Source organism: Brachypodium distachyon, chromosome 2 (assembly GCF_000005505.3).
Source record: "Brachypodium distachyon strain Bd21 chromosome 2, Brachypodium_distachyon_v3.0, whole genome shotgun sequence".
NCBI classification, from domain to species: domain Eukaryota; kingdom Viridiplantae; phylum Streptophyta; class Magnoliopsida; order Poales; family Poaceae; genus Brachypodium; species Brachypodium distachyon.
Genome location: NC_016132.3, coordinates 34,298,154 through 34,326,111, shown reverse-complemented (window position 1 = coordinate 34,326,111; position 27,958 = coordinate 34,298,154). Strand labels below are relative to the sequence as shown.

General features: G+C 42.9%; 6 protein-coding genes across 9 annotated transcripts; 1 reads left to right on the top strand and 5 right to left on the bottom strand.

Moving 5' to 3' along the window:
- Positions 1-257: 257 nt before the first annotated feature.
- Positions 258-3,691, bottom strand: LOC100835523 (the record flags this gene model as incomplete). The annotated part of the gene is made up of 10 exons (XM_024458813.1): positions 258-803; positions 878-949; positions 1,040-1,069; positions 1,214-1,330; positions 1,450-1,559; positions 1,612-1,693; positions 1,777-1,818; positions 1,895-2,002; positions 2,586-2,774; positions 2,981-3,691. Coding segments are annotated over 10 exons (1,551 nt in total), but the record flags the coding sequence as incomplete, so codon positions are not given.
- Positions 3,608-6,281, bottom strand: LOC100826441 (UDP-glycosyltransferase 91B1). Of its 2 annotated transcripts, XM_003568801.4 has the most exons (3): positions 5,123-6,281; positions 4,060-5,024; positions 3,608-3,749 (listed from the first exon to the last, which is right to left on the bottom strand). In XM_003568801.4, exons 1-3 carry the CDS (start codon positions 5,537-5,539, stop codon positions 3,692-3,694), a joined length of 1,440 nt encoding a protein of 479 aa, XP_003568849.2. In that variant the 5' UTR covers positions 5,540-6,281; the 3' UTR covers positions 3,608-3,691. The 2 variants fall into 2 exon arrangements, with proteins under 2 accessions (XP_003568849.2, XP_024315163.1); XM_024459395.1 differs by lacking the exon at positions 3,608-3,749 and having other exon boundaries at positions 3,869-5,024; positions 5,123-6,007.
- Positions 6,282-6,437: 156 nt separating this feature from the next.
- LOC100826130 (5-amino-6-(5-phospho-D-ribitylamino)uracil phosphatase, chloroplastic) lies at positions 6,438-9,795 on the bottom strand. Its single transcript, XM_003568800.2, has 11 exons — positions 9,587-9,795; positions 9,394-9,486; positions 8,550-8,618; positions 8,320-8,424; positions 8,011-8,065; positions 7,848-7,921; positions 7,551-7,634; positions 7,326-7,466; positions 7,143-7,208; positions 6,941-7,050; positions 6,438-6,821 (listed from the first exon to the last, which is right to left on the bottom strand). The coding sequence occupies exons 1-11, from the start codon at positions 9,695-9,697 to the stop codon at positions 6,653-6,655; spliced, it is 1,077 nt and encodes a 358-aa protein (XP_003568848.1). The 5' UTR covers positions 9,698-9,795; the 3' UTR covers positions 6,438-6,652.
- A 936-nt stretch (positions 9,796-10,731) lies between these two features.
- Positions 10,732-14,241, top strand: LOC100825817. Its single transcript, XM_003568799.4, has 9 exons — positions 10,732-10,951; positions 11,054-11,116; positions 11,205-11,260; positions 11,952-12,045; positions 12,125-12,185; positions 12,965-13,046; positions 13,167-13,222; positions 13,434-13,497; positions 13,781-14,241. The coding sequence occupies exons 1-9, from the start codon at positions 10,799-10,801 to the stop codon at positions 13,842-13,844; spliced, it is 693 nt and encodes a 230-aa protein (XP_003568847.1). The 5' UTR covers positions 10,732-10,798; the 3' UTR covers positions 13,845-14,241.
- A 242-nt stretch (positions 14,242-14,483) lies between these two features.
- LOC100825509 (UDP-xylose transporter 3) lies at positions 14,484-18,319 on the bottom strand. Its single transcript, XM_003568798.4, has 8 exons — positions 18,118-18,319; positions 17,821-18,026; positions 16,918-17,102; positions 16,506-16,573; positions 16,299-16,431; positions 15,767-15,928; positions 15,415-15,681; positions 14,484-15,059 (listed from the first exon to the last, which is right to left on the bottom strand). Exons 2-8 carry the CDS (start codon positions 17,942-17,944, stop codon positions 14,940-14,942), a joined length of 1,059 nt encoding a protein of 352 aa, XP_003568846.1. The 5' UTR covers positions 17,945-18,026; positions 18,118-18,319; the 3' UTR covers positions 14,484-14,939.
- Positions 18,320-22,470: 4,151 nt separating this feature from the next.
- LOC100835209 (protein NETWORKED 4A) lies at positions 22,471-26,710 on the bottom strand. 3 transcript variants are annotated; one of them, XM_010233365.3, is made up of 3 exons: positions 26,473-26,710; positions 24,582-24,732; positions 22,471-24,417 (listed from the first exon to the last, which is right to left on the bottom strand). In XM_010233365.3, the coding sequence occupies exons 2-3, from the start codon at positions 24,682-24,684 to the stop codon at positions 22,691-22,693; spliced, it is 1,830 nt and encodes a 609-aa protein (XP_010231667.1). In that variant the 5' UTR covers positions 24,685-24,732; positions 26,473-26,710; the 3' UTR covers positions 22,471-22,690. The 3 variants fall into 3 exon arrangements, with proteins under 3 accessions (XP_010231667.1, XP_010231666.1, XP_024315187.1); XM_010233364.3 differs by having other exon boundaries at positions 24,582-24,684; XM_024459419.1 differs by lacking the exon at positions 26,473-26,710 and adding an exon at positions 24,987-25,307.
- Positions 26,711-27,958: the final 1,248 nt, after the last annotated feature.

The window sequence follows — 27,958 nt, the reverse complement described above, 5'->3', positions numbered from 1 at the left end:
CATTTTCCGCCAAGCATTTACATTTCGAATGAAGATATTCAAACTAGTTTCATGGCCGGTCCCCAGATTTCGGGGCCCCGGAGCAAAACTATACAGGCTGAGCCCTTGATATAAACTTCAAAATAATAATCAATACAGTATAATCAAAGGTTTACAAAATCTGTTGGAATATTATACCACACATCTCTGCCTACTGAAGGCAAAGATCCTTCATCCCTGTAATCAAAGATCCACCTGCAATTTGCTGGGCTTAAAAGTTTGCCTCCAGGTTCATACCTGAATTCAGATAACTGAAACTTCAAATGTTTCTACACATTCAGGATCAACGGTACTAGGACAGAAACACCCAGAAAAATTCCTTCTTCGCTTCTTATGATACGGTAAGCGTTACACTTCAATACTGAAAAGGCTTACTCTTCCCTAATATCCTTATACCCAAAGTCCCAAAATAATATTTAATACAATGAAATTTATAGGAAAGTAAATTATCATAGTACATAAATTAGTTTAGTAGCAAAGAGTACAGCATTCATTTGTGTATAGACAAGATCTCACAAATGACTGCTGGCATCTTATTCTACCGCATCTAACGTTATAAGCACACCGTGTCGCTTCAATCTTGCAACCGAAGATTTTATGACAGTGGCCGTCTATATATCTAACTTGGTTAACGACAAACGAAATGGTGTGAATTTATGCCAGAAGAGCAACAGTTAAGATGATACGCTCGGAATTAATCCAATGGCTTGGGCAATGCCGATCTTCTTCCTACAATAATCCTCATAGAACTTTGGTTTTCGCGTCTGAAAAAAATGGATCTCATTAGAGTAAACTCTAGTTGGAACAGGCATACAGATGCATTTTTGTAATCAGGTACCTCTTTCCTAAGTGCCTCTGCAATCAACTGTCGGGCTTTATCCTCTGTAACCTGCGCTTTATCCTCTGCAAACTATAGTCAAGCATGGCATCAGAAACAAGAACTATATTACCATAGGTTCCATTTAAGCGTGTGAGACACACACAACACAACGGTACTTACTTCCTCAAGGCAAGCTGTGCAAGCAAGAAACTGGAAAGAAAAAAGTATGAAAGAGATAAGCATATAAAACGCATATAAACATGAGAATACCATGTTTTTTTTTGTTTGTTTTTTTGGAAAGGATGAGAATACCATGTTGAATTTACCAAATATCTGCAAAGAAAAACAATTTACCTCATTTTCGAAGTTGGAGCAGAACGTGTCATTACCCAGTGCACATCTCATTCTGTTTTGGCGTAACGGGAACATGTTAAGTTTATAGACTTCATCTAAAGCATCCCTGAATTTCTTCTAAGAATTGTTCAAGAGAAGAAAGAAAAAACTTGCATTACGAAGCATGAAAACACAAGAGATAAAACCATTCATCAATCATTGCATAGTTGTTCAGAAAACTGGGGTACGGTGCTAACCTCCTTAGTGTACCGCTGCCAAATCTCGTAATAAACACCATCAAACTCATTGTAGTAATTAACATCAAAGCTCATGCTACCCAAAAACTCCTGAATAAAAAAGAATGCAACTGTTAAATAAATTAACAAGTGAATGAGAGACCCTACGTAGAAAGCGGAAACTGGCTAAACCCCCCGTTATCTTGGAGAAGTCAGTAGCGATCTTGATTGCTTGAAAATTTCCTCTTGTCAATATTTTCCCCCACTAAAATAAAAGAGGAATTATCATGACGCTATAATATATATTGACATAGTGTCACTCCATGGTTTTTGTATAGTCATACTTACCTTGAGAGATGAAGGTCTATCTTGCACATAAGCTTCAATCCACTGTTTCGAGATCAAAAAATTGTTAATACAATATTTTTTAACATTTGAGTAACTTTATCATACCTATGGTGCATACCTTAAGTTTCTTTGACAATTCTTGATAATATTTAACATATTCTTGTTCAATCTCATAGCTACGAAAACCCTTGTGGTACTCATCCCATTTGGCATACTCAAAACCACCCTACACAGAGAGAGAAAGCCAACAGTAAAAGACAAAGAACGTAACTCAAATAACTATACTTGAACATTTTGAACAAGTTTTGATAAAGGAGCAACAAACATGCACTTCACCATAAGTGAATACAGATAGAAAAACATACTTAGTTATGTTTGCTAAAAGTCACCTAGAGGAATAATAAAGTCTGCCATCCTCGATAGCAAAAAAAAAAACAGCAACGGTTTCACTGTTTCATTATTAACATAATAAGGCAGCGAGCACATAAAGAGCAACAAGGTAAAACGCGATTGTCCTGGATGCACACAATATTTTAATTTAGTCATACTGGACTGTTTGTCATAGAGAGTGGGCTTATAAAATATGACAATATTATGGAACACTTCATTAAAGGTGACAATAATTAAAACTCAGTACAACGAAAGATAGCATGAACATATGTATAGGGATCTCAAGAACACAACAAGAATCCTGAAACGGTCTTTTTACTTTTTATAAGGTTTAACTACATCACCATATAAACATATTGATTTAGCGAAATTAGATCGTTTTGGTGATAGTGTCTGAGCGTAAAGATGATCTATCTTACATTGTGAAGGACGAGCCGTTGGTAGTCCTCCAGGCCAGCAAGTTTGCAGTAGTCATGGTGGAAAGACCAATCTAATTTGCCATTGTTCTCATATTGCTTAAAAAAATCATTCTTCTGAAGATCGCGAAGGGGGTATTTCTCTTTCAATTTATCATAGGTCAGCTCCTCCTCGGGCACCCCTTGTGACAACTGTAAACAATGATATCAGTAACGAGATTAAATTAGCTACTCTCTCCGTCCCGAATCAACTGACGTGGATTTGTAAATTCAGGACGGAGGGAGGGTGTACCAACCCACCATACAGCAAATGATGTAGCACTAACACAAGCAACATAAACGCACAAATTAGAAACTAGTATAATGTATGACACGGATGACGGGACTACGGATCAAACCTGGCAATATCTAATGCGATACAAGGCATGGCGAGCATAGAGCTGGCTGAGCTGCGCAGGACGCAGTCTAGTGTAAGTGTCAACATCAGGGATGTCCGGCAGCCGTTCAGCGTAATCGCTGTACTCCTCATAGCTGATGTCATCTCCCAGGCCCAACTCGTTGAGCTTCCCGATCTCATCCTCCGCTTCCTGCAGGTCCTTGCTCATCTCCGGCGTAAGCTGCACAGTAGCGGTTCTGCTGGCAGCAGCAGCAGAGGGCTTACGATTAGTGTTGCTGCGAAGAGGAGGGCCAGCACTGGATTTGGGGGAACTGGCTGGCCTACGCTGTTGACTGGGACAAGATGTGTTAGATGTGTTGTTGTTGTTGTTGTTGTTGTTGTTAGCCTTGGCCGTGCGCGTCGTCGTCCTATCTCTGGAAGTGGCAGGTGTTATTGTGCGAAACCCTTGTGTCCGAGCAGTAGTGCTAGATGCGTTACTCTTGACGTGCTTCTCCTTCTTCTTCTCCCCGGCAAGTCGGGAGTTGTCGGTGTCAGGGTCTGGATCACCGGCGTGATATTCTTCTCCTTGGCGCTTGAGCCCGGAGCGGCCGTGGGATTCCTGGCTCCACCGGAGTCGTCCGTCTGATTGAGCGGCGTCCTCCAAACCCTGATTGAGACGATCCAATTTGGTGGAGACCGCGACTTGGTTGTTTATGTTGGGACTTGGGAGTGCTTATATTGAGAACCGTCCAGAGTCCGGCTGGGCCTCCGCACCCTCCAGAGTTGGAATCCTGTGCACAACATATACGGAGTAAACACAAATTCTGGTTAGCGAACATGCACCCGATCGATCCGCCCCCTGGAGAGCTCGAGGAAGGGAATCATGCCAACCATTGGAACACTAGGATGCTGCAGACAAGGAGAAGCCGATCCACTGGTTTAACGTGGGACATCAATCAACAATGGCACAGATGAACCCAGTTTGTGAGTCTCACAATAAATCACGACTCGTCAGTACAACAGACTTGGCACTAATACAATGCGGCGCCGCCATGGAATTACTTGTACAGTTGCAGCTGCTCGACGAGCTCATCGACATACCGCTCCTGCCGCGCCGTGTCCGCCACGATCTCTCCCAGCTCGGCCGCGTTGCGGGCGAGCACCTTCCCTTCCTCCTCCGACATGGCCCTCCTCACCGCCGCCGCGACGCCGTCCCTGTCGAACGACTCGTCGCCTTCGTCTCTGGGCACCATGACGCCGACGCCCCTGGCCTCCATGGCCCGCGCGACGAGCCCCTGGTCGGCCACGAACGGCAGCATCACCAGCGGGTGCCCGCCGCCGAACCGCAGGCTCTCCACGGCGGATCCCCACCCGCAGTGGGTCAGGAACGCGTCCACGGCGCCGTGCGCCAGCGCGCGCTTCTGCGGCACCCACCCGGAGCTCACCACGCCGCGCCCGGCCACCCGCGCCTCGAACCCTTCCGGGAGCAGCCGCCGCTCGCGCAGCCGAGGGAGCGCCCAGAGGAAGCGCGCCCCGGAGAGCTCCAGCCCGAGCGCGAGCTCCCCCAATTGCTCCGCCGTCACGGGCGCCTCGCTCCCCAGCGCCACGTACACCACCGACCCCCTCGGCTGCTCGTCCAGCCACCGCATCGCCGGCGCGAAGGAGGAGGAGGAGGACTCGTCATCATCGGCGCCGTCGGGGAGGAGGAGGCCGGCGGGCACGGCGGGCTTGGAGAAGAGCTTGGTGAGGAGAGGGAACAGCGGCGGCGGCTCGAGCTCGACCTCCGGGCAGCTGCGGTAGAGGACGAGGCGGCAGATGGGCCGATGCATCCCGGCCCACAAGCGGCCCACGTCGGCCACGCCCGACGCGTTGGGCCGGAAGGCGGCGGCCATGCGCTCGGCCTCGTGGCGGCCGCGGCGGTAGGCAGAGGGGCATGGGGAGGGGATCCACGGCGGCGGCGCCATGTAGTCCTCCGTCGTCCTCCGCGGGTGCGCCTCGTTCTCCTGCTCCGGCCCCGTGATGGCCATGTGGGACGGCGCGAAGATGATGAACATGGCGCACGGGATCTAGCTTGACGAAAAAGAATGAAATTAGTCTTCTTCTCCAAGATGGTGATATCGATGGATGGACTCTGTGCTGCCGTGGGCCGGCGGCGGCTCCTCACCTGGTGCTCCTCGGCGATGGGCCAGGCCCAGTAGTGGGTGAAGTCGAGCACGAGCCAGTCAGGCTTTCTGGAGAACCCGGCGAGGAGGGCGGCGAAGGGCGCGGCGAGGCCGTCGAAGGCCTTCTTGAGGAGCCCGACCTTGTCGCGCGGGACGTCCGCCGTCGACTCGGCTCCCTCGGGCAGGCCGTCGACCGCCGGCAGGTCCAGCGCCACGACGCGGACGCCTGGCGGGCCGACGGAGCCCAGGCCCAGGCCCAGCCTGGCGGCGTTCCTGGGCGTGGAGACGAAGGTCACGGCGTGGCCGCGCGTGGCCAGACGCTTGGAGAGCTCCAGGAAGGGGATCATGTGGCCCATGGCCAGCCATGGGAACACCACGATGTGCAGAGAAGGAGAGGTAGATCCAGTGGTTTCCGCCATGGCCAGCCAAACGCGAGGCTGCCAAGCTTTCGCTGCTGGTTCCTCGTGTGCTTGCTGGAGAAACTTTAGTTAGTTGAAGTTGCCGCGGGCATTGGCAACTAGCTAGCCATCATCTGTGAGTTGTGAGTAAAGTATTACGCACGAGGTATGACATGTGATCTTGCGGTTCAGGCCATGTGCATATGTATTCTACTTAGCGAGATCGAGCTCCTCGATCATTGGCAGCTTTCTGGTTCTTTTATTGGAAAATTGGCTGAGCAGAGGAGCGTAGGGCCCTAGAGCTAGATCAGCATCACTTGTGCAACCAGATTCAGCTAAAATTGCGATAATTTCATTCTTGATGATCGCCCAGCAGTATTGTAAGAATTTTTCCTGTGAAGTCGTCGGGGGCAAGCTAGGTCTTCTCAGCATTCAGCTGCATGATGATCGACTTGAATTCTTTTATGCTCGGCCAGCTTTCACATTGTGAAATTTCTGATTTGAAGCTATCTTCATGACGAAACCCACCAAAAGCCATACACAGCTGCCCTATAACTTGGCTACATTCGCAATGGCAACCGCCCTGCTGGTAATGCTGCTGAGGATGAAAGAAATCCAGTCCACAGCAGATGCAGCAATGTTGTGACAACAATACAGTACCGAATAAACATGCTCTGAAGATATATATCATGACAGGTTTAATAAAAGTAATTGAGTGTTGTAGGTGTTGGCAGATTTTTTTCTGTTAACTTGGTCAATCAAATTTTTAAACAAATTAACGAGAACGTATATACTTTGGACGGAGGGAGTAGCATGTAACAGTCATCTTCATGTAACTTCGAATCGTGAAGAAATTTGATGATGCCATTAGTATCATCAAGAAATTTGATGATGCCATTACCTTACAGTAGCAACAGCATTGATTGGAGCAGAAGCACTTTTATTCCAGTAAAATTCAATACAACTGCTACATTCAGAGATCTCTGAACGAATGTAACGATATAGGATCAGCTAACATCAGCACTATCTTATCTAACTGACAGGCAATGCAACACTATATACACTGCCCAAAGATGGTGGGCATCTGGCTGGCGATTCGAGAATGAACAAAGGAGAACCAGAATAAAGAGTCAGTCAGAAGATGGTGTCTACTGTCAGCTTCCTCTTGGGTGGTGACCTCTCTATTATCTGCTTCTGCATGTCCATGAAGCTGATCCCCTTGTGTGCAAACAGCCTTCTCAGGTTGATCACTGAGAGCTCGTTATATCTCGCGACAGCAAGGTCGGCTTGTTCCAGCTCATACCTGCATGTGGCCAGAAACGTTCCAGCATGAGAATCATGTATTATTGGCTTTGTGATATCTATCAGGAGTGCAAAGACAAGAATGATCCAAGAAGCTCAGTTTGAAGGACAGTTGCATACGCGGGATGAGCGCCAATCAGGGAAACAGCCATCATAGTGCAGTTGTGAGCAGCTGTAACACCTCTTGGGTCATCCTCAAACACTATACACTTTGAGGGCTTCCGATCCAACTGCCAAGAAGATATTCACGAAGATGTGAGCAGTATATTCTTAGCTCAGTTCAACACAGCAATCAACAACTAATAGTCGAGAAGAAGCATGCCTTCACAGCAGCTGACAGAAACCTATGTGCTATTGACTCCATATCATCCTCATCTGTCACAATAGCCTGCAATTGACAAGGTGCCCGAATAAAATGAACTTGTGAATACCCCATATGCCTAAGCATCCTATTTTTCATTGTTCAGTAGACCAAGGGAAACTAAAATGGATGAAATCAAAGAACCTTGAAGTATTTGCTTAGGGCCATCCTATCCAAAGCTTCAACCATGCATCTCCTATCCAGGGATGATGCCACAGCACAGGGTATGCCTGCTGTCTGAACTGCATCCAACCATTCTCTCAATCCCTCTACTGGTGTATCAAGCTAAATGACATGAATAACAAATAATCAGAGGCAATCATAGAGTAAATTAAACCATACTCAATGCAAAAGATGAGAGAAAATTACTTTGAAGAGACTTTCATAGTACAGCTCTATAAGGCGTGCCTTTAGTTTTTCCATTTGACCATCCTCTTTTGCCCAATACAAAACCTGGATAAGCACAAGTAGAATTGGTGCTTTAAGTGCCAGGGCAAAAGCAAAGGCATTGGGGAGACAGTAAAAGGGATGCTAAAGAGAAAATGTAATTTCTTTAGGTTTTGTACTTCTGTTTTTTCTGCTAAAACAATTTAATATAGAATTAGAATTTTCAAATGATAATGCACGGCATGGTGTCAAATTTCAAAACATAATGTAGATACACACCTTTCTAAGCACATGATCAGCAGAACCATGAAGAATACTCTTTTTTATATGAGCAGCAGTAGGGATATCCTTCCCTGTGCAAGATAATAAGTTACATTAATATGTATTTATCAAGGTAAGATAGCAATGTATAGGCTTTTTACCAAAAAACTAAAAAACATACCTTCCTCCAGAGCAAGCTGTCTCCAAGCATCCAATTTTAGTGAGTCTGTGTCAGCCTAAGAGAACAGAGAAGAACATATTATCGCAAACATACAATACGAGAATGATCTGCAAAGGAAACTACATAACAACAAATCCAGTAATGCAATGGAACCAGATATGTTGATTTGTGTACAAGGTAAGATATGATTTGCTTGAACTATTTTTGCAGTTAAATTGTAGACAAGCAAGTTTTTTTCAAAATGCCATTTAAAACACATAACGTCACTAACCAATGCAATATAATACACTAACACAAAAAAAAACTCACAATAACATTGTCCCATGAGAAGATTAACCCAAACGCTTCATCTGGCTTCATAGCATGCCTTATCCTTTGAAGGAAGCATTCTTGCAATTTTTCGTTCAGATAATCCTGAAAGGTAGAAGGAAACGTATTAGCAAAAGTAACATGACAGAAATATGGTAGGTTGTCAACATAACCTAATCAGATATGACGTAATTATACGCCAACCTATGATGATATTGATATATACTTACCACATCGATATTGAGTGGTCCATCCATCCTAAATGTCTCAAAGCCTTCCCCATATTCAGCTCCAATTGTCTAACGGAAATAAATGTTAGTCTGTTGAATCAATAACTGACAAAAAGAGAAGAAGAAACTCAATCCTGCAGAACTCATGAAATGGTATTAAACATAGCCCAAGAAGGGTTCGGTTTTGTAGCATGTTATAGCTCCAGCTATGATGACGATCCAAGAAAAAGAACTATCAACTATCAAGGAGCTTGGTAAAAAAGGCTAAGACCCAGTGATCCACTCCATTGAGCAACTAACAGGTAAGACCGTCGCTTAATATCTACTCCCTCCGATCCTAAATTCTTGACTCAAATTGCCCAAATATGGATGTATCTATTCTCAAAAAGCGTCTAGATACATGTAATATTTCGACAACAATTAAGGATCGGAGGGAGTAAGAAACACCTCAATCAGTGATTCAGCATCAAGCTATAAGAAAATGTAGCTAATGGGTAGATGGAATTCATATGTAGAGCCATTGAAGTCCCATAAATCCACCGACTTGACCTATTTACACGAGACTCACTTAGCTACCGCACTGAAATGGAAGACATGAACAAAATCTGACAACCTTTGCAGGCAGTCAGAACCACATAGTCCCAGTTACTTCTGGCCTACTACAACAAAGGCAAGGAAGATTAAAATTAGCCAGGAACTATCTAGATAGCAGTATTTATCCAAGAAAGTAATTGTGCGATTTGTAACCCGGAGGAAGATCAACAAGTTTCGAAAAACCCTAACCCGGAGCTCTCAGAAATTTGTACCAAAAAATGAATTTAAAAATAAACCAAGAAACTCTCACCTCCTCAACGAAAACCTTGCCTGGGAGGGGCGGGAAGGCATCAAACCCAGAGGCCCTCCTCCGCATCCCCATCTGCCTGCCATTTCTCGTTCTCTGCACGAAAACGAAAAGAAACACCCTTACGGCGAATCAGGAAAAGGGCGAAAAAAAGATACAGAAAATCGGCTAAGAGGAGGAGGAGGGAACTGCTTACGGCGAATCGGATATTGGGGCAAGGGGAGCGAGCGTAGGAGGAGTACGAGGAGGAAGGAGCCGAGGGGAACGGCGAAGGAGAGGTGGCGGTGCGGAAGCTGCACGACTCCATGGCCACGGGTAGGGGAAAGAGGAAGAGGGGGAGGAAGAGAAGACGGGATGAAATGGAAGGGTATTATTTTTAGATTTTTATTTCATTATCCCTTTTTTAATTTGCATTTCCCCCTTCACAACAGTTTAGGTTTTTCTGGCTGGAAAATGAAGAGGTACAAGGGAATTTTGTTACTGCTCCTCCGTGTCTGTCTCGGGCTGTATTCCACATATAAAGTCTCAATTTATTTATCTTACTTGCCTCTACTGGAAACTTAGTAGGAGTATTATATAAAGAGTATTTATATCCATATTGTCTGGGTAATTCTCTGGCAAATTTTATTAGAGTTAACAACGAAAGTGGATGAATAGTTGTGGCTGAGTAGGTGAAATATTGTTCAGAATATTTCTAAAAGATATTGTTCAGAATTAGTTTAACCATCGTCATATTTTTTAAATGATTTTGTGTATGTTTATGGTACCTGGTATACAACTAAAGAATATTCTCTCCGTTTCTAGACTCTTTTTGTGGTTTTAGTTCAACTACAACAAAAATTTAGGAACTCTACGTTATAAGTTTGGCTTACGGTTTACTTAGAAAGACAAAAAAAAACATGTACATAGTGCTTCATTTGACTATGTGAAAAAGAGTCAAACCATTAATAACACAAAGTCTCCTTTTGTTCATACCTAGTGGCGCACTAAATCTAACAAGTCATTTTCGAACAATTAAATAATGAATGAATGTTAATACAAACAATCACATCCACCACATCAACATCGCAAATGCTTTATCTGTATCGATAGCCAACACCAACAAATTGAACTAAATAAAAGACCGTATATAGAATACGCCACATGGTACATAAAAAATACTCCAGTATCGCAGTACCTGGGAACAAAACAACATTTTTTTTAGGGGAAGGAAAAAAAACAACATAGGACAACAATAATTATCCTAAAAATGAAAAGGGCCATGTTGGGCCGCTAGACATTTACCGTGTGCTATTCTGGGCCAATGAATGGGCCATTATCGCTTAGTCAAAGTCCAAGAAGCATCACCAAATCTGACGGACTCCATTCGTGCCCGTCTCCACTCCCACTGCCGACTCCGGCGATCCCCATGGCCACTCGCCGGAGCCCCGCCACCACCCACCACCGTCTCCTCCATCTACTCCTCCCCTCCCTACTAGCATGTTCGTCCCTGCTTCCCCTCGCTGACGCCTACCGCCCCGGCGATATCGTCCCCATGCTCCGCTCCGGCCAGTACCACGGCGTAATCAGATCGAACTATGCCGTTCCTCAGAGCTAGATTCTCTGGATCGAGTTAGTAGTTCGTTCGTTCCATCTCGGCCTGATCCGTGTGGTTTCTTTGCAGTCCAGGTCGGTGTGGTACGACGTCATCGGCCGCCACTGCCCGGCCTTCGCGGTCAACCGGGAGGTGAGGGTTTCTCGGAGCAGCTTCGTGGCTCGATCTTTCGGGATTTTCTTGTAGGATTGTTGGTGATTTGGTTCTCTCGTTCGCGCAGGTGTTGATGCCGATCCCCAAGCCGACGGGGTTCACTGGCGCGGATCCGTATAAGATGTAAGATCTCGCATCTGTTTCTTCCTCTCTTTTTTGATCTCCTAGCCTAAACAAGTCTTTCAAGAATATCCTACTCAGTACAATATTTCAGTAAAACTGTGTGAATTAGTCAAATTTGGGGGTTGTTGGGTAAAATTGTGAGGATCAGTAAAATTGGTTTCAAGACTACAAGATGATAGAATTTGTAGACTTTGCAGAAGAGTGAAATGTGGTATCAGCCCTGTTGTTTGGATGATCTGTCGGTTGTATGGTGATGTTTATAGATGCGCTATGAATAATACTATGATAATACTGCCTATTGTGGTTAACTGGTCATGAGTAGATTTCACAGTGAAGTTTGCTGCCGAAAATTCGTCCAGACATGTCATGGAACATCTGATTTCACAAATGTGAATTGGTGATACTACTATAACTCCTGAAACTTTTTAAGAGTAAATGTGGTGCATAAATCCATTGGGAAACTTCTGCGCTCAGAAGGTATTGTGGTGTACAAAATATATGCTATATCACATACTTGTTTCATTAAAACATAGTGAAATTACTCACAGAATAATGAGTAAAGGACATTGGTAAGCTCACTGGCATGTACTGATTGTTATAGTTTATAAACAACGTGGCATTGTACAATGCTTGAGTTTTTTAAATGATGTGTTTACATAAATTTCTGTCTGACCTGATCCTTACCATGCAGAACATTTCAGATTGGACACGAGAAGTTCCATGTTCCTTGGCTTTATGTTATAAATCGCAAAAGCTCTCAAGTTCCAATGATTGATTTCCATTTGGTCAGTCCCTTGTTTAACTGTTGTAACTCTAGTGGAATAATGTGTTTGTGCTAATAAGCATCTACCTTTGATTATACAGAAGTACTCCGGAAACGATTTACTTGGTGTCACAGCTAAAGTAGTGGACATGCCTCACCATTGTATGTAATGTTATCACCTAGCATCACAATATATATTTTGCTTATCATGTTAGACATTTTACAATCGCAGTGTTGTTACTCTTTAGTGGTGTTATATTCTCATGTAAGAAAGTATGAACATTGATCTACATGCTTGTTGTATTTTTCTGAGCTTCTGTTTTCCAAATAAAAGTATTCTTGTGCTTGTAGCAATTCTCCGATGAGATTACTATATTTCTTGTTTGTTTTTGCTAACCCCTATTTTCTGTAACTCATTATCAGGATGTTATCCAGTGAGAATGTAATGACTTAACCAAAATGCTGCTAAGGGTTCAAGGGAAACTGTAAAATAACTTTTTTGCTTAATTAACTATTTAGTCAAGTAGTCAACTTCTTTTACTTGGTATAGTCAAGCTGTGATGTGCTATTATTTGAGGATCCTGTGTTAGAGTATCATCAAGATGCTCATGACTTCCTCTTGTATCTATTTAGAAATATTGATTGGCCAGCTACAACAATATTTGGCCCTTTCATTAAGAGAAACTTCCAGTAGACTATGGAGTATAGATGTTTCTAGATAGCAAAAGCCATCATCCAAATACTCATGACTTCCTCCCATATCTATTCACGAATATTGATTGGCCTGCTACAACAATATTCAGCCCTTTTATGAAGGCACACTTCCAGTAGACTCTGGAGTATAGTGTTTCTAGGATAGCAACAACAATTTATATTAGAAGTGCAAGCTTTTAGCATGTACTGATATTTGTGTTTTTGCTTTAATTTTCTGAATTGGGCAGTTGTGGAACTTCATCCTGACATAAAGAAGACTTTCTGGGATCAACAGAATTGGCCAAAAAATGTTCTTGTTAGTTATACATGGTAAAATCTTGTTTGTCCTAATTTACAATGATAAAATTTTGTTTTCAAGAACCTTTTTCACTGATCTATATATCAGTACTTTGAAGCTTGACAATAACATGAAATAATCCTTTTGTACAGGGAGGAGCAATCAGAGATAGATGTTGCTGGAGGATTCTATGTGTTATTTGGATCTGGTGAGTTCAGTGCCAAAACAATTTATTTTCATTTTTCCATGCTATCTTCCATATTCTCGCCTGCCCTATTACCGTTGGAGTTTCCCTGGTGCCAGAAGGAACTGAAGATATACTTTGTCATACCATTTATGCTGATAGAGCAGAATATGCCTATTTGCTTCCACATTTGTGCTCTAAACTAATGTTTCACTGTGATATCGCTGATATGCAGGTCTCGTTCTCTCCTTCATCCTTGCGATCTACGTCCTGCAATCATCTCAAGAAAAGTTGACAAGGTATGATTATTCATCATTTTGTTTTATTTTCAGGATACAGGCTGGATAACATGTTGTGTTCTCATAGTAAACATTAATTTTTTTGAAACAATGATATTCTATCATATTTGGCGTCCAGCATGCTTACCTTGTCTAGACAGCAAGCATTGCTCGTAGCTAGGTTATTTAGCTTGTGTGTGCCCATTGATATCTCCACCTTGGTCACCACATACAAGAAATGGCTTCCGTGCCCATAACTTAAACGGAAGTTGTGTTATTGATACCGCACCATTCTGCTTTGCAGGTTTGTGCGAGAAGCAGTTTCTGATAGTAGTCTACCAGAAGGAGGGGTTGCAAAGGTTGAGTGATATTTCCACAAGGGGCTGTCAAATTATTGACTAGTCTGTCCATTGATGGAAACCGCGGCAAAGACATTCTAAACTCAAGCTGCCAATTCCACTGCTGCACAAGAGCATGCATTTGAAGAACCAGCGGACTATTTATTAACTGTTATAACATGACAAGTTGAAAGATAGATGAACTGTAGATTTTTTTCCCTTGGTATAATGGCGCCCTAAGGAAACTGGAGTATTGATTGTTAGTGTGTTCGTCGATACAGTTTTGTTATATGCCTATGAGATCTGAATGTTGCAAGAATTGACCTGTATTGGAGTGTAAAAAACAGATATGGCACAAAATACTAGTCTGGATGTAAAACAGTGAGCCGTTTTATTTTTGGTAGTAGTAGTACGTACATTCTCACTAGATTGGTACTGATGTTCACTCCTTCATTTGCCGAACGATAAGTGCTGAACAACAATCTACCGGTACAGCTGTAATCAAAGATCTAAACATTTCACTCCGCTTGGAATGTTGTATGTTTTGTGGACGGGGTCCGTATTTAGTTCAACTGCCCGTTATACTAAATACCAGCGCTCCCACTAAGAATACAACAAGTCAAGTTATTTACAGGGTGGAAATAACTTGACTAGAATGAAGTTGGAAAATTAAAATTAAAGGGCTTCTTGTTTTTATTTTTTTCCTTGAACTGAAATGTACACTAGCATCACTGGGTCCAAGCTAAATCTAAACTTACAGTTACAGACTTGAACCTATAAATACTTCAAATGTTGCACATTTGGTTCCCAGGATCTTTGATACAAAAGAATGGAGTCTACCTGTGGATCAATACCCAACATGAAGTTACAGTGAGAACTTTTGACTATGGTTCCAGATACAATCATACAATATCCGATGTCTAGCTTCAAAGCAGATCTGCACTCTTGAAGGTAAATCCCTCTGAAGAATCAGATCCTTTTACTGCTAGTAGATAGTGACCCTAAAGGAACCCAAAAATGTAACTGGAATGTTCATTGCTTCATTACTCTGGGTTGGCTTCCAACCCTACTATCTGCCTACTAAATTGAATCCTGTATAATGCCATCCATTGTCTAAAGAAATTTTCACGCCCTCGAGTACTTTGAGCTCCACATCGGTACCTTCAGAGGCTCATCATCATCACCTCCATTTTCAACTTTGCTCAGAGAGTCTGAGATCAAAGGGGCCGAGTCGCTTTCTTTCGCCTGCCGTGTAGAGAACACATGCGGAATTACAAACAAGAAATAGAATATCAAAGCTCAAGAGTCACAGTATCTGATAAATGTTTGAACTAGATTAGCCACTTGAGGTCAATTTCCAAACTTCTGCAAACTGCAGCATAACTTGTTCCATAATGCAAGTTAGACAGGAAAATATGGAAGCCTAATCAAAACCTATCTTTTTAATGCTCCAATTTTGCAAATGTATTAGTCATTGATTCATTGCAGTATACATTAGTCCTAAATATGGCATAATAAGAATTATCGCAGAAAAAAAGAATTGTCGCAAAATCAAATGCTAAATTCTTTACATGCCATGAAATTCAAATTAGAAAGGTACCTGCTGAGTGGAAACTTCGGCACTTTTTGGCTGGGCCTCTACTGAGCAGAAGTATGAATATAGGACCATCCCAACCACCGCAATTAGGATGCCCAGTATATTTCTCCAGCTAAATGGATCATGAAGCAAAACATAACCAAAGGTTAGAACTAGGCATGTTTTAAGATGGCCCAGGACTTGGTAAGTAACAGGAGATGTCTTTCCGATCACAAGAAAGGTGCTGAAGTTTACTGAGACCGATATCAAGCACGACAACACGATGAAAAACTGCACATGGAACAATAAAAAGAATCAGAATCAGATTGAAAAATATATATGGAAAGAAGTCTGCCAAAGCTGCTTTGACACTTACCACAACTTGAGATGTGTAATTGAAAGCAAAAACGTTTTGGTTAGTCAGAAATCCATCAAGGAATGGACCAATAAGAAACAGTGTCAGTGATTGGTAAGGGCAAGACTGGTATAGCAGCTGGGTTGAAGAAACCTTGAATTTCTTCTGAATAGTGTTTGTCATCTAATAGCTGGTTAAGGACTACAGAACCACACAACAAATATTAGTGACACAAATGCAACAAAGCACTGCCATTCTAGGGAAGGAGCACCAATGAATAGATGGATCTTTCTTGTGTTCAAATGACAGATAAGAAATGACAACGCTCTGTGAGATAATGTTGGCAGATGCAATAAATGATTTAGCATACGTAAGCTTTGTTGCCTACTGGAGAAGTCCTCAGCATCAAATGTGACTTACAGTTACAGATATTACTGAATAATCTGACTTTGATGTGGGTCCAAATTCTATCTCTTCTTAGCTAGAAGTAAATTCCATTCTCTGACCAATAAGATGAAATTTCATTGGACAAAAACTGTTATTTAAAGGATACAATTTGAGCGATGCAGGTCGTGATAATTGCCAGCAAGGACAGTATGGATCCCACAGCATTGAGTTGCAGATCAGTGACAGTTGCAACTCCAACACCCAAAAGGAGCACGGAAAGGGATATTTGGATAGTGCGGCTGCAGTGTCAAGTCAGAGATTTTTAGATGAAGTTAATAATAGGGAAATAGTGCACCAAATGTACAACACAAACCTGAACTTCTTCCTGAAGAAAAGAGTCTCCAAAATAACAGTGCAGGGGATGATGGCGAGCTTTGTCATCTAGACATAAAAGGACATTTCAGCATCAAGTTAGGTGGAACGATTAGTGCAGAAAGAAGGGTGACATTAATGCCAATGAATGCTTGTACAAAATGCTGCAACTTTAATCAAAGCCTTCTCAAAAAAGTTTCTTGCACCACATAGCGTAAGATAGTACTTCACATGAATGAGAAGATATTTTTTAACCTGCATAGCTAACTCGCTGAGTAACTATTGTTGTACTGCCTAGCAAAAATAAGGATTACTGTTGTAGTACCACAGAAGTAATAAGTGCAGAACTGGACTGAATTAACTAGGAATCTTGACTAGTACAAGAATCAATATATGAAGATCAAATAATGTACCTGGTAAAAACCAACAGAATTGAAACCAAGACTCAAGTTGAGGAGTCCAATGGAGATGCCATTAAGTACTCCAAATCCCATGACAGTTCTTGAATCAAAAGCCTTATGCTCAAAGAACTTCATCCATAATGCTACATGGAGGGAGCAGAAAGTAACCAGGAGATGCCAACTCGTCAAGGTTGTGGCTGCAAAACACAATCCCATGTCCTAAGAATGTCAGATGCAATTCAAAATTTCATATTTCTGTTATATGTTAATCAAATAAAACCGACCAGTATCTCATATTCCCATTGCACTTTTCAGCATTAAGTCTCACAATTCACAACCAAATATGGCAACATTCAGAAATAAAACCAAGTTTGATAAGTTTGCGCATGACCACATACACACCAGACACAATTCAACTGTAGGGCAAACAAACAAGTGTAGTAATCGGATGTGTCAACTGTCAAGCAAACTAAGCATCAAGCAACTGGGACATGCTAAACAACCTCGTCCCCTCCTACAAGCAATTGAATCCAATCCAGAACATCCACCAACCATCAAAGCTTCTGTCATAAGCATGATAGTTCCAAGCGACCACACTTGCTCTACCATTTAAGTCACGTTTCTCCTCATTTCTACACTACCCTGCAACAAATCATAATATCTGGCTTATCAAACACACTAAAATCAATTGGCACTCCCTGCCCAAAGTTACCACAGAAGCTAACCGCTCGGCGTCAACTGGAGCTACGCCTTGTAAAAGAATCATCTGAAACAAACCATGAACAACAGCTGTGGCACCAAACCTACAACCCGAACGTAGCCGCAATAGATCTAGCAAAACCACACAGCACTAAACACGAGCATATGCCTAACAAATCAACAAACTGGAAAGCGAGAAACGGTTAGATCTCACACCGAAGGTGAAGCCGAGGGAGCTCATGAGGGCCTTGTTGCAGATGACAATGGAGACGGAGGACACCACGGAGAGACTCAGCGCCCCCACCGTCCCCAGCTGGAACTTCTCCCCTCCGACGCCCATCTCCGCCGCCGCCCAACACCAGCACCACGAAAAAATATCAAAATTCCTGATCACAGCGCCCGGACCGCGCCCGCGGAAGCACCTGCAGGCAAAGGAGATTCCCATTTCGATCAACGAACCGCAGCAAACGAGCGCACACAGGAAAAAACGGTCGAGAAACAACCGCTGCCTACCGCGCAGTGTCTCGATGGATCTGGGCGAGGAGAGCGCGAATCAGGGCGAGGAGCGGGCAATGGCGGGGAGATCTGCAGAGGGGCGGGCGGGATCGGCGGTGGGGGCTGGGGATTCGCGGTGGCGCTCCCCTCCTCTGGCTGGCCTTGCGAATCAGGGGCGGGGAAGAGGGAGCCGAGGTATTTTATATGGATGGTCGCCTCGTCGGTGACTAAAGGCAGAAGAAGCCATTAGATATGGCTGCCCATTTGGCAATTGGATAATATATACCAGCTGCATTTTGCTAGATTAACAGAAGGGGATTATTTATTTTCGTTCTTGAATGTTCCGGGTTTTCTGGTGGTGAAGATTCTGTTCATTGTTGTGCTGTTCTTTTTCCAATCCTGATTCAATTGCAGAAACGGTTTAGTCATGGCTGCCTTTGAAACCGGAGCTAATTTCAACCGGTTTTCAAGGGTCACTGAAACTGAGAAAATTTTTTCCGGAAGTATTTTATACTCTCTCCGTTCCATATTAATTGACGAAATATTACATGTATCTAGACATATTTTGTGTATAGATGCATCCATATTTGAGCAAATTTGAGTCACTAAATTTGGGATGGAGGGAGTAGTACCAAATGCAATTGGTTAAACTTTCAGAGAACTTCAAATGTAAAATTTAGCTTGTGTGTCCTGGCAGCAATGCATTTAAGAGGTCATCTTACCTCTTCTTAAATATACTTAGTTTGCCTCTCAAAGAAAATATGCTTAGTTCGTAACGATGCAATATCTTATTTTGTTCGAACAATTTGACTCGTTTGAAATATTATTTTTCTACAGAATTCTTGTGCATGTATCGAACTCATATAAGCGGGTGCAATATAGTACTTCCTCCTTGCACTAAAACAGTGACAAGGATTCAGGATCGGTGATAGTAGGACATTACACTCTTACTAAAATAACCACTCGTTTGAGGGTTTTGTATTTTCTTTGCAAGTGTGGATTTTCCTTTCAATCACTTGGTGAAACTAATTTCTAGATCATCCTACCTTATAAAGAACATTTTTTTTATCAAACTTATCACAAATTTGCGATCATGAGTGGTTGTTTCACAAAAGTACACTTACATCTAAAAGTGGAGGCTACTCCATTCCGGTACATTGCGAGCCGTGGGGGTTGCCCACGAGTGGAGCCGACCCACACTGCACGTAACATATGGCACTGGATCTCAATCCCCTTCAGGCCTTGCTCCTCGATTGATGGGCTTCGAATTTGTATGACAATACTTGGTAATGTTTCACATTCTTACTTGGAAATCAAATTGATCAACAGAGTAGAGTAAAGCATGGTCCAATCTCATTTAATAATCAAATGGGTGTGTTTTAGCGTAGTTTGCGCTAAAAGTGCAGTCTGGTGAAATTTTACATGGTAAAAATGTGGTTATGCAAAAATGATTATATGGTATCGACACTTTTTATTTTTATTTTACGGTAGTTCTGACAAAGATGACAAAGATGTGTAGTTTCACGATATTCTCATTTCCCTATGTCTACATAGCAAACAATGTTTCTTTAACTTGTGTACTTTCTTCTCCAAAGGATGAACCAATTCAAAACTACTGGACTACAAATCAGATTTAGGCATCAGCGCTGCTATATGTATGATACTATCGTACGACTTTGTTACAGTCTCAGTACTCTGGGTCTAGGCTTTGCACCGAAAAAAACAGCGAAAAGAACCATATACTCCGTAGTAATTTTCTTGCATTTAGGAGTATGACACATATATTCTGATGCCACACCGTTGGAAGCGTCCCACTCCTACTGTTCAGAGTAATTTGGTACTCCAAAGATTTACGAGGGAGTTTGACCAAAGCTAGCTGTTGCTTGAAAGTTTGGTCTAATTATGGAGGAACACAAGCCAACAAAGAGTTAGTCTGCTCATAGTAGTGAGAGTAACTTAGATAGTAACACAAGATGCCAACTAGACATTTTGGTGACATGGCATGATATAAAATGAAAAAAAAAGAGAGGTGGTAACTAGATATGTTACCATAACATCACACAAATCAAAACAAGATGACTCTACAACCTAATAAATGAAACAATGCATGACACCACATATATATTACTACCCATTATGGAGGTGGTAACTTAGACTAGTAACATATACATGTTACTACTCTATGTTACTTCCCACTGTGACCAGCCTTAGGCAGGCAATCCAGCTGATAAGTTCCCTTACATTTTCTTTTTTTCTGTATTAGGAGTATTCTCATGGGTGCAAGGAAGACAAGGGAACAGCAAGCTAGAAGAAATCAAACGATCACGTGGATTAGTTGACACTGGCACCCTGCCCAACCGTGACGACCATGGGGGAGGAAACCTACGCAGAGGACTATCCTAAAACTCACTCACTTTGGGAGTTTGAACAGTCAACAGCGTTTAATTAGCATGGTTTAATAACGGAGAAACTTTTTTTCTTGTTGTACATAGCAAGTACAGGTGGCTTGGAGTGGATTCCATGAGATGAGAGTTTTACGGGAGCCTTTGGGCATGGATCCAATGCCACTAGGCTTCTTTGCTTATGCTACCGGAGCCGATCATGTGCCTCATGGCCAATGATGTTCTCATCGGAAAGCACTAATGAATGAGCAAGTACTGTCATTATCAATTTATCAGCATCGCCACCAACGGATTTGCTTTACTAATTGTGCTATTTGGTGGTCCTTTTTCTAAGAAAGAGGTTAGGCCTATCAACAAAGAAAATGGGGTTTGGTAGTGTGAATGGCTGTGTCCTGATCTTGAATGCTTTGTGTGCTGTGGCGGTTGATACTCTGTCCAGCTAGGAAAAGGTCACTTTCCATTTACGCAAGAAAAAATTCTGAGAAAACATAAGACTTGGAACCTAATTCTCTTTCACCCTTTTCTTTTCCAATTTCATACAACTTTAATTATTTCGGCAATATCTGAGTTGCACAGCTGGTTTCATCCACAGTATCCACTAGGAGGTTTCTTCTTTATAAATCTGATTTGGTTCATTGCTAGTAAAGATCTTGGTATACTTAGCATTTATAAAGAAATATGTAATTAGATGCAAAGCTATTGTGGATCAGTTAAAGGAGAAATCAAGGTCTTGCTTGTGTTGATGCAGAGGCCAGAGCTAAGAAAAACTTCTATTTTCTTACAAGAAACAATGGTCACGCGCCTCCCGGCAACAATGCAGTCTCAACAATTTACCGTTGTGAAATGGTCCATTAGGAATTAGACCGTCTTTCATATACTGGAAAACCAACACTTCCAACTTATAGATCTCATGCTTGTGATTTCTCTTCTTTTCTGTCAAGGAACAGTTGTGCATGCATGCATGCCATCCAACTAACCAGACCCAATTGTCCCTGGCTAGCACCTAGGCAATGGACCACATCAAGGACTAGTTAGCCAGTTTCATGTTTCTTGGCATGTCAGTTGATACCAAATCAGAACTGCAAAAGCTTTACGGCTTTACTACAGGGGGAATACCTAGCATAGCCCTGCACTGTTTCTGGATTTAACTTGTACCCTAAAAACAAGATTTCATGTGATAAGTGGGCAGACCTCCATTGGCAATAATGGTTACAGAAAATGCAACTTTGAATCTTTGATGTATGTCAAAGATAATAAACTTGGAAAGCATAACACCTTTGATATGTTTTCCAGGATGGAAAGTAGCTTCTTAAATCAAAGAGAATGATGATGCCTGGACACAGAATATCAGCATATTCGACATCGTTGGTAGTACTTTACTTTGTTTGATGCTGAAAAAATCTTAGGGGTTTTTTTAGAATACAAAATCTTAGGCTGAACAAGGACCGGGATGGACAACCTGAAAGCCCATAATTTTGGGCCGGTTGGGCTGGACAGGCAATTTGCAGTGTACCATGAAGGCACAATGGGACCCAATCAAGCTGGTAATTGTCTGCTTCAGCTTAATTCATGACTAAAGACTAGGTTATATTCTGCATATTTTAGTTTTCTAGGTAAAAGTATTTGATTCCAAGAACCGATTTTTCCAGCAGAAGCAAATGGTTCACGTAACTTAAGCAAGGAAATATGTCCCTACAAAGGGTAGGGGGCTATTTCACGGGGGTTACACAGAAATTTTGCAGCAATTTCACAGAAACAATTCAGCGCCCACAGGAATCTGCAAAAAAACTCTGGCTTTTACTGGTTCAGCTTCAGTATCTGCATCCGATTTGAATTGCTTCCTCCAGCTCTTTAATCACATTTCAACAATAATCTTGACAAACTCGGACAGACAGGCAGATTCAAGCATGTGGACAAACTCACCAAAGATTAGAAGACAAAGGATTAACTCAATCATGACACGGCTTGGTAAACAACACGGCCATTCAAATTCGAAACATGCAATTCACCATCTTGAATATCTGACAAGAGTGTAACAAAGATAACAAGAGCAAACATCAACCAACATGGTTCACGCATTACACCCCATTACACCGCAGTTGCCCACACAAGAGTTCTTAACTGAAGAAGCTACATAGCACAACTCAAAGCACAGAAGGATCTTGGGCATCCAAGAAGGATGCACTTGGTCAGGCTGCCAATGTCACCAATGGTCTCCTGTGGCCCTGCTGCAGCCTCTGGCGCAGCTGCTGATAACCACTGCGGTAGTGTTCAAGGGAGAAGCACAGCTGCCTGATCGCCTCGCGCTTCTCCTCAGCACTCTCAGAGATCACAAGCTTCTGCTTCTCCACCAGTTCCTCGAGCTCAGACACCCGGGTACGTAGCTCTGACAGGGACTCGTGCAAAACAACAGTCTCTGACGTTATCTTGGCATGCTCAAGATGAAGCTGACTAAGGTGGTCATCCATCTGTTTCATCTTTTCATCACGCGTTGTGATGTCAGTTAGTAGAGTGGCCAGCTTGTTATCAACTGCTGTTTTCTCGGATGATATCAGTTCAATCTTACTTGTAAGATGAGCAAGGTCTTGATTCAGCCTGGAAATTTGTTTTTCTTTGTTCATTGATTCTTCTGCCTTGTCAGTATAAGCTTGCTTAAGCTCTGCCTCCACAGATGCCAGCTTATCTTCGAGAGATGCTTTGGCTTCTGATAATGCTAAAAGTTCAGTATCAAGAGCAGATTTCTCCAGTGAATGTTTTTCCAAAGAATCACACACCACCCTCTCCAGCTCCTCACTACGATCCCAGAGTATTGATTTCTCTTGTAAGGCTGTTTCTAGCTGTGCTTCCAGGTTCTTGATGGTTTCTTCTTTCTCCAGTGAAACTTCTTCCAATTCTGCTTTTATATTTTTTATTGTTTCTTGCAGCTTCACCATCTCGGAAGCTGAATAATCTAAGCTGCACACTGCCTGCTCAAGCTCTTCAATCCGGGACCCAAGCTGCAACTTCTCCTGTGACAATCTTGCTAGCTCACCTTCGGAATCCCTGATGACTCCCTGGAGCATTCCAATCTCAGACTCGAGAGCAGATTTATCATGCAGATATTTTTCTGAAAGCTCTTCAAGCTCCTGCTTGTACTTATCAACTTCAAGATCGCGATGTGCCAATTCACTTTCAAACTGCTTAGCTGCTGAGGCCATTACTTCCTTCAGCGCATCAGTCTCATTTTTGTTTGCTAGCAGCAGAGTTTCCAATGCTTCCTTCTCACTGCTGACTTCTTCAAGATCCTTCTCAATGAAATTTTTGGTTTCCACATCTGAAACCTGTAGTTTTTCATCATGTTCAGACACTTCTGAGCTACCAAAAATAAATTGGGAACGCATGTTCTTTTCATCTAAAGCATCAAGTTTTCCCCTTGCTTCATGAAGCTCATCTTCAAGCTCAATAATTCTTTGGCTCAAGGCATAAAACATGCTGTTGCCATTTTCCTCTTTCGCTTCATCAAGCTCTGACTCAGATTCTGAAGATGATGAAGACCCATCACTCCCCTTCTTGGATATGTCAGAGCTCACGCCAGAGCCAAGGGACACATCAAAGCAATCTGATTGATTTTTTGGCTTTTGTTGTGCCAACTTATCTTGCATGTCAGACTCTGTAGACGGAGAGGGAGAATGTGTCTCAGAATCTGATTCAAGGGTACCAAAAGAGCCATGCGACTGCAGTGACGATGGAATATTCTTGCGCAATTCTCCAGTCACATTGTCATACCGCTCAGCAAGAGCGCGATACATGCGATAGAGATTCTTGACATGGGTAACAAGCAGAGGTCTTTCTTTGTAATACAGCTCAGCCTTTTCTACAGAGGTTTCACCTTCCTCCTCGACAAGCCCCAGCACCTCTTTCACTTGCGTCTCCATATCTGCTCAATCAGAAGAATGGTTATGTTCAGAAAACAACCTGACCTGCCTAATTTGACTGGAAAGTGGAAACTGAATTCAGATCATACATGAACGGTGTCGTGCATGACAGCAGTGTCTAGCAAACAACAATACTCTCTAATTCTAGTGTAGAATATTCAATTACCTTGTAAGTTCTCAGAGAGCCACTTGGAGTTTTCTGGGCTAATGTGGCTATCCCACCACCATGGGCGGGATTTCCTTAATTGTGTCCTTTGCGTTCGCTCCATCTTCACCAAATATAAGAAAAGCTTCTCTAGTATGCAGGCATAATCATGCTTCATAAAAGAAAAGCAAGTTAGAAGGGAGATACGTACAAGAGTGGCATCTTGAAGAACATGGCAACTACAGATATAAAATAATGCCTCTAATACAAATATATAACAGAGTTTACTATGGAAAACCAAAAGATCAGTTTTCTCGAATTCATGCAATGAATCAAGGATTAAAATGGAAATAGAACGCCAGAATGCTCAAATATAAAGTTGATAATAAAACAAGCTCAGGACTGTGTTTCATTTGAGTGGCTTGCCTGTGCAAAGGAAAGATTAAAAATATGCAGTGCTGGCCAGCAGATTAGGTTTTGCACACACTACATATAAGACCATGGAAACAAAGAAATCACTCTCGCAGGATCCCAACTTGTATCCTGCTGATGGGTATGTCATGAAGAAATAATAGAAAAATCAGATGCAAAACCCCCGAGGGGACCAGGGCATTGCCAGCTACCAAGAAGAGGCAGAGTATCATATCATATCAGCATCACTGTTGGAAGCCGAGGACTAAAAACGACTAGCTATCAATTTAAAGAACAGTAGTAGCATGTAATGAAAGACAGCAACGTTTTTTTCCTGAAGTAGGAAAACATCCCTAGTTCCATAAGCTATTCTGAAATGAATGAATATGCTGTTACAAAGTAAGAATAGCAACACCATGTTACATAAGCATTTATTACAAATGTACAAATATGTCTTGCAAATACCATTTAAAATGAGGATTATTAACATAAGTCGGAACCAGTGGCAAATAATGGAACACATAGTTTGTTTACGTAATCCTAGTTTTCTTAGGACAAGCCAGATAAATATGACATTTCAGAAACGGGGAGAGTCTATTTGCTCTACATTATTGATAGAATAAAATGGCTGGGACTTAGGTATCATGTGTCCAATGGCAAAAGACACAGCAACTACAGCTCTATGCCCTGCTAAGGTAGGTGAGGCAACTTGATTCAATGAATCGGGGACAGACTCAAAGAAACAAGAAGAATGGCCGAACACACATTCTGCCCCACGTTGATGCAAACTATCGGATTCAGGCAAGAAGTTGCAAACGTGCAACCAAAAACGTGCTTGTCGACACCTATTCACCTAATCAGCAATCAGGAAGACTACTCCATCCATTCGGTATTATTGAAGATCTGGGATCCACGAAACATGGCATGCAGGGCTCACACTCACGCATCCCCTAGATAGACACGTGAAGGGGATATGACATCAAGAGCAGTATCGCCATGCTGACAGTTCCATCCAGAAAACAACGGATAAACTGCTGATCCAACATAATAAATGTAAAGCGAAACTGAACTCTTCTCGATAGCAAATGAGAAGGCACTACGGAATTGAACTAATTGGCGAATTGTCCTGTTAACTCAACCATAAACCAAATCTGACGGCGAAGATAAATTGAACTGCATTGAATCTAAAAGGAAACTGAACTCACGCCCACGGTCCACAGGAAAAGGCCGTGCTTCTTCAGATTTCAGAACAACATCACAGCATAAAGTAAACAGTAAACACAGTAAAACAAACAGTGCCGATCTCTCGCAAAGGAAAACGAACGCGCACGAGTAAAAGTTCCTGAGGCGGGTAGTCGAATCGAGGAACCAAAACCACCCCTCCTCGCACCATCCGTTCCGCTCGAGAGAGAACACGATGCGAAAAAATTTCGAGCCAAACAGCATGACGAAAAACACGAAACACCACAAGAGATTCGGGCATAGCCGCACGGATTATTACCAAGGTTCACCGCAGATCAGCTCGCCCCGGAGCACGCGCCTCCGCGACCGTGAGGGGAGGAAGGGGGCCAGCCGGCAGCGTCGCAGGGAGAGAGATGCAGCAGAGCAGAGCAGGCAGGAATGGGGGGAGAGAGAGGGGTTACGCGAATCCGGGGAGCGCTAAAACGCAGGGAGGCGTGTGGTTTTCGGCGGCGGGTTTACCGCAAATGCCCTTCCACCCTGGGGGAGTTTCGAGTTTCCAGCTCTTGAATTCCTCACGCTGAGCTGGGTGCGGGGCCACTGATTAAACGCCAGTAATTAAATCGGTTCGAAATTTCGAATGATGGTGCCTGTCTCTGTTTGCGTGGGACCCAGGTGGGCATGGGCCGGACGGCCGTGGAGCCTGTTCCCCGGGCCCGCCGGGTCGAGGAGGTGAGTGGTGGGGCCCGCTAGAGTTGGAGGAAGCCTTGGATCGCGTGGCAGACCGCTGCCACGGATTGGATGCCTGATTTTCTGTGGTGATTAAGCGTGGTTCAGGGGGAAGCACGCTTTTTTCCATCACAAAAAATTAAGAAGAAAAATACAAGAAACAACACGCTTTTTTAGATAAAATGGAGAAACTAGGAAGCACAAAAGATAAGGCCTCCTTTGATTCAAAGAATTTTCATACTAGTAATTTTGAAGGCTTGAAATCGTTTGATTCGCAGGATTAAGAGGCTGTTTGGTTTTGAGCCAAATCTAACTGATACAGGTGCGGGTGGCCCGATCTTTCGATGAGATTGGTAACTCTCGATTTGGGTAGGAGGTGACGTTGACGATCCGACTACGGCCTAGGAGGCAGCGCCTTAGCGATCGATACACCAACTCCAGAGGGTTATTGATCACGCGGGGGCACGATCAACCTGACCACGAAGGTCTTTGTTCCTGCAAGCAATCGAAGAACAAGCAAGAACAAGATAAATAGCGGATGCAATCTAAAATTGCGAATATACTATATCAAACCAATGTCTCAACGAGACGATAAGTTGGGGTTCCGAAAGCGGTAAAACAGGTGGTCTAACCGACACACGCGATTACACGAAGTAGTAGCGATGGCTAACTTTTAACTAAACAAAACCCAAGGCTCCTTAGGGGGGCTCATGGGGTATATAAAGGAGGAGGGAGAGATATTTTCGTCCACCTTGAATAAGGAGTCCGAAATCCAACTCTATCTCTAACTTTCCTAACAAACTACAACTCTTTAGGAAACAGAAAAACAGATCCGTCATCTTGTTTTGTCCGCCACGGTCAGCACGAGTCGAATCTCTTGATGGGGCCAGATCCGTTGGAAAGGTCTTGTAATTACCTTTCCAACAAGTACTTGTTTGCTTGATTTGGACTCCGGATGCGGCCTGGGTGATTAAAACAAATTCGGGTCTCCTGGCAGCTCGGACCCGAATCGGATTCCATTTTAATTCGTGATGTCTTTCTCTAGCAAGCTCCGAATCATGTGCCGTTTGATTTCTTGG

What these genes read in the sequence shown, in the direction of transcription:
- LOC100826441 (XM_003568801.4), bottom strand. Translation starts at nt 5,539, where the DNA reads ATGGCGGAAACCACTGGATCTACCTCTCCTTCTCTGCACATCGTGGTG. An exon ending in CCATCGCCGAGGAGCACCAG is followed by an intron (nt 5,025 to 5,122) that starts GTGAGGAGCCGC and finishes TCGTCAAGCTAG; the next exon opens with ATCCCGTGCGCCATGTTCAT. An exon ending in GACACGGCGCGGCAGGAGCG is followed by an intron (nt 3,750 to 4,059) that starts GTATGTCGATGA and finishes TGTTGTGCACAG; the next exon opens with GATTCCAACTCTGGAGGGTG.
- LOC100826130 (XM_003568800.2), bottom strand. Translation starts at nt 9,697, where the DNA reads ATGGAGTCGTGCAGCTTCCGCACCGCCACCTCTCCTTCGCCGTTCCCC. An exon ending in GCAAGGTTTTCGTTGAGGAG is followed by an intron (nt 8,619 to 9,393) that starts GTGAGAGTTTCT and finishes TATTTCCGTTAG; the next exon opens with ACAATTGGAGCTGAATATGG. An exon ending in CCCTAAGCAAATACTTCAAG is followed by an intron (nt 7,209 to 7,325) that starts GTTCTTTGATTT and finishes TGTCAATTGCAG; the next exon opens with GCTATTGTGACAGATGAGGA.
- LOC100825817 (XM_003568799.4), top strand. Translation starts at nt 10,799, where the DNA reads ATGGCCACTCGCCGGAGCCCCGCCACCACCCACCACCGTCTCCTCCAT. An exon ending in CAATGATTGATTTCCATTTG is followed by an intron (nt 12,046 to 12,124) that starts GTCAGTCCCTTG and finishes TTGATTATACAG; the next exon opens with AAGTACTCCGGAAACGATTT. An exon ending in AGTGGACATGCCTCACCATT is followed by an intron (nt 12,186 to 12,964) that starts GTATGTAATGTT and finishes TGAATTGGGCAG; the next exon opens with TTGTGGAACTTCATCCTGAC.
- LOC100825509 (XM_003568798.4), bottom strand. Translation starts at nt 17,944, where the DNA reads ATGGGCGTCGGAGGGGAGAAGTTCCAGCTGGGGACGGTGGGGGCGCTG. An exon ending in ATTCTGTTGGTTTTTACCAG is followed by an intron (nt 16,574 to 16,917) that starts GTACATTATTTG and finishes TTTTATGTCTAG; the next exon opens with ATGACAAAGCTCGCCATCAT. An exon ending in CCGAAGTTTCCACTCAGCAG is followed by an intron (nt 15,060 to 15,414) that starts GTACCTTTCTAA and finishes TCTACACGGCAG; the next exon opens with GCGAAAGAAAGCGACTCGGC.
- LOC100835209 (XM_010233365.3), bottom strand. Translation starts at nt 24,684, where the DNA reads ATGGAGCGAACGCAAAGGACACAATTAAGGAAATCCCGCCCATGGTGG. An exon ending in GCTCTCTGAGAACTTACAAG is followed by an intron (nt 24,418 to 24,581) that starts GTAATTGAATAT and finishes CTGATTGAGCAG; the next exon opens with ATATGGAGACGCAAGTGAAA.